This window comes from Crocodylus porosus, unplaced genomic scaffold (assembly GCF_001723895.1).
Source record: "Crocodylus porosus isolate Cpor-Errol unplaced genomic scaffold, CroPor_comp1, whole genome shotgun sequence".
In the NCBI taxonomy this organism is placed as follows: domain Eukaryota; kingdom Metazoa; phylum Chordata; order Crocodylia; family Crocodylidae; genus Crocodylus; species Crocodylus porosus.
Genome location: NW_017728907.1, coordinates 34,111,939 through 34,120,213, shown reverse-complemented (window position 1 = coordinate 34,120,213; position 8,275 = coordinate 34,111,939). Strand labels below are relative to the sequence as shown.

The window sequence follows — 8,275 nt, the reverse complement described above, 5'->3', positions numbered from 1 at the left end:
CTCAGTGCCTCCCCAGCTATTCTCCTTACCTCATTGAAATCCACCCTCCTGAAGTTCAGGGCTGCTGCCTTGCTGTAGGCCTTTGTCACCTTGCACTGGATGGTGAATTCCAGCAGGCAATGATCACTGTTGCCCAGGTGGTTGAGCACTTGCAGACCTCTCACCAGGTCATCGCCTGTGGCCACGACCAAATCCAACAAGGCGTCTCCCCTGGTGGGGCTCTGCACCTCCTGGGTTAGATGGAGGTCCTGTATCTCGGCTAGGAACCTACGTGAGTGGTCAGACCTGGCTGACTGCTCTTCCCAGCAGATATCTGGAAAGTTTAGGTCACCCATGATGATCACGTCCTTTGATCTAACTGCCACTGTGAGCTGACCTAAGAATTCCCAGTCTAGCTCTTCCCCTTGGTTGGGTGGTCTGTAGTAGACCCCCACCGTTAAGCCCCTTTCCCCTGGACTGCCTTGTATTCTAACCCAGAGTACTTCAGTGTGCCCCTCCTCTGACCCAGTGCTACTCACTGAGGATGTGTATTTCTCCTTGATTGTAGAGCACCACACCCCCACCTCTTCTCCCTGTCCTATCCCTCCTGTACAGCCTATATTCCTTGATATTCACTGCACAGTCATGTGTTGGGTCCCACCACGTTTCAGTGAGCCCCACTATGGCTGGGTTGGTGTTAGCTAGCAGGAGGGTAGGTTCTTCCTGCATGTTCCCCATACTATGAGCATTAGTGTAGAGGCATTTGAGGCCTCTTGAAGATGCATGCACTGCCCCCCTAATCTCAGTGCTCCCCGGGCCCGTTGCTTACCTGGGTATTTGTTCTGCTCATCGTCGGTCTAGGCTGGGCTGCTATTGTGGGTGACGCTTTGCTTAGTGGTCCAAGGTTTCCTCCACCCTTGTCTTCCCCTTCCCCCAATGAGCCTAGTTTAAAGCCCGCCAGAGGAGATCAGCCAACCTAGAAGAGAACACACGCTTACCTTTGGGGGAAAGGTGAAGCCCATCCTACCCGAGCATGTCTCTTATCCTGATGTGTGGGTCATTGTCTAGGAAGCCGAAGCCTGCCTCGAGATGCCATTCCTGAAGCCTCAAGTTGACCTCTCTGATGCAGGTCTCGTGTCATCTTCCACGTCCGCTTACTGGTAGGACAGACGAGAATACCACCTGTGCCCCTATCTCCTTCAGCATGCCCCCCCAGAGCATGGTAGTCCGTCATCAGGTGATCAGGGTTTCTCCTGGCTGCATCATTAGTGCCCACATGGATTAGGATCAGTGGGCCAGATAATGGCTGGGATCATCCCCGTCACATCCTGAATCATTGCTCCGGGCAGGCAGTAGACCTCGCATGTCAAGGCGTCCTGGCGACAGATGGGATCCTCTGTACCTCTCAGGATGGAGTCACCTCTGATGATCACTCGTCAAATAGGTCAAATGATCCTAGCAAGATAAGCACCCAAACACCTTTAGAAAGAGTCCAGAGTAGGTGCTTGCACCACTTCTGGGGGGAGTCTTTCCAGATTCTGGACACTCTGACTATAAAGAAGCTTTTCCTTGTGTCTAGTCCAAATCGGCCTTCCAGAAGTTTGTGGCCATTAGACCTTGTTATCCCTTGGGGAGCCCTAGTGAACAATTCCTTAGCAGCTGCAAGAAAGTTAACACTGGAGTCCACCCCTCTGTCTCCTGGGCCACAGAAAAGTAGGAGAGCACTTTTGGCAGTTATTAGACTATAGCATATTTATGCTTCTGTTCCTTCATGCTTCTATTCCAGTGAAGAAAAATCAGCTTCACCCTTAAGACATGCATCCCAATTTGGGAGGCCTGATTTTGGAGAGGAAAGGTATGCAAGTACAAGGATGGAACTGACAAAACCAGAGGGCTATGTGTGGCTTTCAGGAGAGTAAATGGACAAGATCATGAATGCATATTCAGAATTTATAGAATCATGTTTCACATACTATGGGGCTGTTTTGATCTGATGAAGTTCCTTTGGGGGTTAAGGATTTACTTAGAACATGTTAATATAATATAGCCTCAAATATAATATGTACCTTGGCTTTAAAAGGCAGAATGAAGAAAAAAGTTTTTTCCAGAGTTGTGGTTGCACAGAGCAGGGACACACCCTAATCTTTAGCTAACTCAGCATCCCTTTCCTACATAATTAAAGCTGAATCCCTAGCTGCTGCTGAAGATTGGTCTCCATGGGTAGATCTATGATTCTAAGAATATCTAAAGAGTCTATGCTAAACAGCAAAGGAGTATGAGCAAAAAAGGTTGTGAAATAAAGAGATGGGGATCAACTAAACAGACTGAGGAAAGTTAGCTTGATTAGTAGAACATCAAGACCATTAAAAAGGAGAGGTGATGTTTAAAACCTGTAAAGTGAATAAGAATGAGCCATTAAGTCAATGTCCAGAGAGCTGATAGAGTCAAAAACACTACAGCTGCTGCACTGTAAGTCGTAAATCAAACCAGGGTGCTTCCCACTCTGGGCAGAAAATCAGCTTCCCCATTTAATACATGAATTCCAATTATGGGGGCTGATTTGAGGGGAAAAGGTGTGTGTTGTATATTACATCTTGAGAAAATATGGTATTTTATTTTCTATAAAATATTTATCATAGGAAAGGGGGACTGGAAGGGACCTGCTCAAGGTAGGATCATCCCCACCTAAACCATACCAGTCAAGTGTCTAGCTAAGCTTCAGTTGAAAGTGTCCAGGAATGTCTTTATTTGAATGAGTATACAAAAAGTATCGGAGAGAAGTTTGGTATATACCTGTTTGTCTGAAATATTATTATATAAGTAATTTAATGCTATGCTGTAATAATAACGAAAAATGTCCCACTCTCTCATTTGGATGGGGATGCTTGTGTCCCTTTGATTTCTTCTGGTTTAAGTGGCTATAAAAGGTGCGCTTGAAATTGGTTTTAATTGAAAAATATCAGCACAATTATTTTATTTGTTTCTGTTAGATATCTTGAGATGTTGTAAAAGATATTGGTCAAAAAGGTATGCAGTGCAGACTGAAATCTTGGTGTACAAGAGGCAAAAATTTGAGTCAATGTTAGCATATAATAAATATTTGTATCTAGTGGAATAATGTTTTTTGGGGGGGTTTTCCTCTTAGAGCCATTTTATGTGCCAGATCTAGTTACTTTACTGCTATGCTGAGTGGAAGTTGGGCTGAAAGCTCCCAAGAATACATTACTCTTCAAGGGTAAGCATAGTCTTTGCAAGTCTTACAGACCAAAGGTAGGCAATTTAAAATCACTGCAAATACACTGTAACTGTGCTGCATACAAAGTACTTCAGTGTAATCTGTCGTGATGCTTTCTTTTTTTCTTCTGTGTAATATAATTGCTTGCAGTATTTAAACTTGAATAAAATGCAATGGTTTTGTCTTTTAACATTGTCAATCCAGGGAGAGTAAAGCATTCAACAAAATGGTTGAATCAGAACAGTACGTTTCACAATCCATATTTTAGTGTCCATGGCCTGGGTGACACTTTTTTTTTTTTTCCAACTCATTTTGGTTAAACTCATTTATTCCACAAAAAGTGTCCTGAACACCTTTATAGATCTTTATAGCTGTGTGTATAATAAAAACAAAGCATGTAAAGGCAAACAAGATGTTCAGTCTGGAGCTCTCTTTTAGCCGCTTTGATTCTGTAGTATCATATACTAGGAAACAGAATAGTGTTTCAAAATATTTATCAGCAGTGGTTGTCTGCTGCACAATGTAGCTGCTTATGTAGAATAAATACAAGTCTTTAAATGTTGTTGCATATTCCTTGGATAGACTGAGGTCTTCAGTATCTCTGAGGCCATCAGTTCTGTCTGCTGTGCAAAACTGAAGTGGATATTAAGGTTTCCATTAATATTTGTATCTGTTATGATCATGTATGTAATGTATTATAACCTTGCTGTTTCATAAATTAAAGAAAGCTAATAATCTCATGCAGCATTTTGCTACACATTTCTGTACAAAGAACCATGTATGTTGTAGACTGCTCAACCTTGTATACTTTGCATTATTCTGAATGATTTGAACACAGTTTTCTTCCAGTTTTCATCATTTTATTTTCCTGTTTATATAATCAAACTGATATTATAAAGGATGGTTATTAACTCTGACATATTTTTAATGCTAATAAAGCTGTTCAGTTTTACTTTTATTGGTTATGTAGCTTTAAAGTTATAAAGTAATCTTTTTAGAAATCAAAGGCAGTTACCTTTTTGGCTCAACAGTCATCTTTCTAAATAGCTAAGGAATTTCGGCCATTATTTTTTGGTAAGAATTTCTTCTGAAAATTACGCTATTTAATCTTTTTGTAACTGTTTCAGTAATAGGTTCTCATTATTTTCAGGTAATAAGAGCTAACCAGATTCATTGTACTACTGTCATCTTTTATAGTTCAGTCTTCTGCTTTATGCAAATTATCTCACAGTCTTTCTTAACTCATAAATAAATTGCATATGGCTTATTCTGAAATAATGAAAATGTTGCTTAAGATAACAGCTGTCAAGACAGCAGGGAAACCCTTTCTTGCTGTTTTTATGGTTATCCTGTGTGCTAATATATAGAGAGACAACTGTGTTGCCTTTGCTGCTTAGTGTGTTGCAACCAATTTTTTATTTGTTTTTAGTCATCACTGTCTGTTGCTCAAACGCATTTAATATTTGAAGGGGTCCCAGTATGCATAAGTTTTTTCTTCTTCCTCCCCCCACCCCCCCTCTCCTTATCTAATGGGGCGGTGAAATGGGAATTCCTGATGGTTCTGGGAATTAACCATAGTGACTAAGCTGAAAATTATCCTGAAAATTGTGCTAGGCAAGTAATATAAATGCATTGACTTTGATGAAATGTTAGGCTTACAAAAACCTTCTAAATATTTTGAGACGAGACTTTTCTCATTACCACAGAAACTGATTATGTGTTTTTATCAAAGTTCAAATGTATTCTTAGAAATAAGACGCCCATAACATATTACATTATTTCTAAAACTGTTTTTAAACATATATGACTAACATAAAAAATTGGGCATGTACTAGTGATATCTTTGGAAGGTGAAAATGTCTTCTTTGTACACATTATCTGTGTAAATAAACTGGAGATTAGAAAGTCGCCACAAATCCAAGCAGTATTTTTATTCTGTAGAAAAAATTAATCAAAGATTTAAAATACAATGGAGCTTAAATATGATTACTAAAATTAGTGAAGTTACTTCCAAGATGAAGTCCTGTTTCAGATTATAGTAGATTTAGATACTAATTGTATTACTCCCATTTCCTTTCCATAATTTGTTTCTTAGTGCGGTTAGTTGACACTTCAATCTTTTGAACCATTTTCTATTTATAAAATGCAAACAATTTTATATGAACATCTTTATTTGCAGTGATTTTTCTCTTTCTGTTTTGCAGCATAACCCATGTAGAAATGTGTGTCATCTTGAATTTTATATATGGAGGAATATTTGATCTTCCAAACAAAGCTGATGCTGGGTACGTGTCAACTTTTATTATTGTTAATTGCACTTCTTGCCTATTCTGCTCCTTCTCTGTTCAGACTCTAATAGAAAATGCATCCTGTAGTATCAGTAAGACAAAGGTGTCAAATATAATGATCATTATACCTAAACATACTTGAGAAAATTCCAAAAACAAAGTTGTAGGTGAAAATCTTATTTATGCAGCAGCTACTAGAAAAGGTGGGCCAGCAGCCCAGTAGAAAATTAGACTTGGAGAAAGGTGGTTAGAACATGAACAGTACAGCAATATGGACAAAGTGTGATGATATTCTGTAACATTTAGTGGGTGCTCTTGTAAAAAGATTCTGTTAATGAGTGTTACAGTCCATTGTTTGTAAACACTTAGATCTATAGCAAGAAGTTGAACAGAAACATGAAACAACTATAAGCAGTCTTTTAATATTTTCTGGTGCAAATCCTGTCTCAGTGGGCCCTGGGAAATCTACAGATCTTGGAACAGCATAGGACCCTCCTGTTGAGGGAGCAGGTGGGCAGTGCAGTCACGTCAGGGGCACTAATTCAGCTGTTGCATGCATCTGTTCCCCACTCCTCCCACAGTCTGAGGAAGTTTGGGTATCTGCAGATTCTGTGGATGCTCCAGGCCAACCCCAGAATTCTTCTTAATGGTGGCAATAATTGGAGCTACGTTTTACATAGCTTATAGTGCAGAAGATCTTGAAGAATTTTAGACATATGCTGTCTCCCATTCTTGTGCTGTAGGTCTCCACTGGTTCTTTTGTTTATTGGGGCTCCTGTGCCTATTCAATTTCAGTGACAGATGGTTAAAAGAAAGATTTGTTCATTACATTCCCAGGATGCTGCTTCTGCTAAAGGTTACATTTCCCGTTTGCACATTATTAATATACAATATTATGGCAAAAAAGATCCCATGCAATTATAACAGGAGTTTTGAAATGGATATTATTCATTACAATCTGTTATATAACACCTGTTCCTAAGTGTACTAGTAATGTCAAAAACATAAGTTTTGAATGTTAGAATAATTTGATTGATCAAATTTTATTTTCCCAAGATTACTAAAATGCTAAAGCTAATATATAATCTTTTTGTACTGCTCTTACCTAAGTCGAATACTGAGCATTGCAGATATGTATGGGCTAGATGGGCTGAAAGAAGTAGCAATCTATGTTCTGAAAAGAGACTACTGCAACTTTTTTCAAAAGGTAGGCATGTACCTGTCAGCTTTTGTACTACTTTGTTAGCCATGATGCCCAGTGAAGAAGGATTTTTGTTCATCTCTTGCACCTAAAATAGATTAGATGTTTAAATAACCAAGTTTCCTTCTGCTAAGCAATATACTAAACACATTCAGTTCAGTGGAATTACTACGTGGAGATAAAGCTTGCAGAAGTAAGCACCTTGTTATGTAATTCCAGCAATATGCTAGGCATAGTTCATAAACCATAACAGACAAAAACAGTATTCTACTCTACCAATTAAGCTTATATCAATATACTTTAAAATTTACCAATTTATATGGGGGTTGCAACAGAGAAAAGCTGTATCTTTGTATAGCTGGTTTTGTAGTAGTATATACTGCTCAACTGATAGTAGAAAAATATAAGAGTTTTTAGCTGAACTTGTTCACACCAAACCTTGCATTATTGCCACTGACCTCCATGAAAGCAGGAGCAGGGCTATTTTGTATGAATGCACACAAATGTAAACACTCTCTCAACTAAAAACACTTCTGCATAAATTGAATACCTGTATAGCTGTAGAGTTTCTAATAGTGTGAAAGCATAGTAAGTATGATTATTTTCTAATAATTTTAGCCTATTCCTGGAAGACTGCAACCTATGCTAGAATGTCTGACTATTGCTCATTCTCTGGGAGTAGAAAGCCTTTATGCTGCTTGCATGAAGTAAGTGAAATAATGCTTAATGGTTTATGCTATCCACTTTCACAGTTCATTTTTTAAATCAATGTATATTTAAACATTGAATGTATTTTTGCTATGTTTATTGTTTGTATTTGAACATATTTTTCCACAAAAATTCAGGAAGCTCACTTTATACCAACAGTAGTAAAAATATTAAAATTATAGTTTTGTAAAATGTGATGCATGTTACTTGTTTAATTAAGCCTGACTCTCATTTTTTAATAGATGGATAGGAAAACATTTTGTAAAATGCTGGTCAGATAGGAGCTTTGCCAGTTTACCTGCTGAGCTTCAGAACAAGTGTCTTACTATGTTGAGTCAGTCTTTGGTAAGTATTCACGTAGTGTGCTTCATAAAAATGGAATTCAGTGGGGCCTAACTATATCCAAATGTTTGCTTGGCTTCTCAGGCAGGTTTTTCAGTGTACGTGCACTGTAGCTGTGTGGTTTCAAGTACTGCATATAAATCTCACTTGAGCATGTCTATATGAGATGTAGGGACAGCGTGACTGCAGTATAAGACATGCTTAGTTCTCTAAGCTGAGGCTTAACGCACCTTTACAATCATGGATTTCAAAAATAAATCAATAAGCTTCTTCCACCTTTTCTTCACTCTGAAAAAGTTTTTAAGTAGCCCCTCAGCCTTCCTGAGTTCTGTGTGGTACCTATTCCCAAAGCTTCCCAAAACTGTAGTGTTCCCTGGTGGCCTGCACAATTTTGAAGGCAGTTTGGGAAAAAAAGTCTACAGGTATTTATTTTACTTGAACTACTGTATATTACGAAATCTTTTTTTAATACTGTGCAGCACTACTTTTTAACACTTATATGTGCGTTGATAATTAGTTATC

At 38.6% G+C, this 8,275-nt stretch overlaps 1 protein-coding gene across 1 annotated transcript in view; it reads left to right on the top strand.

The window, feature by feature from the left end:
• Positions 1–8,275, top strand: part of KIAA1107 (KIAA1107 ortholog) — a 69,320-nt gene that overhangs the window by 32,779 nt on the left and 28,266 nt on the right. Inside the window, exons 5-9 of the mRNA XM_019531114.1 lie at positions 3,125–3,214; positions 5,419–5,499; positions 6,613–6,709; positions 7,322–7,410; positions 7,654–7,756. Of these exons, the coding sequence (XP_019386659.1) occupies positions 3,125–3,214; positions 5,419–5,499; positions 6,613–6,709; positions 7,322–7,410; positions 7,654–7,756 (460 nt within the window). The remainder of the gene's footprint in view (positions 1–3,124; positions 3,215–5,418; positions 5,500–6,612; positions 6,710–7,321; positions 7,411–7,653; positions 7,757–8,275) is intronic.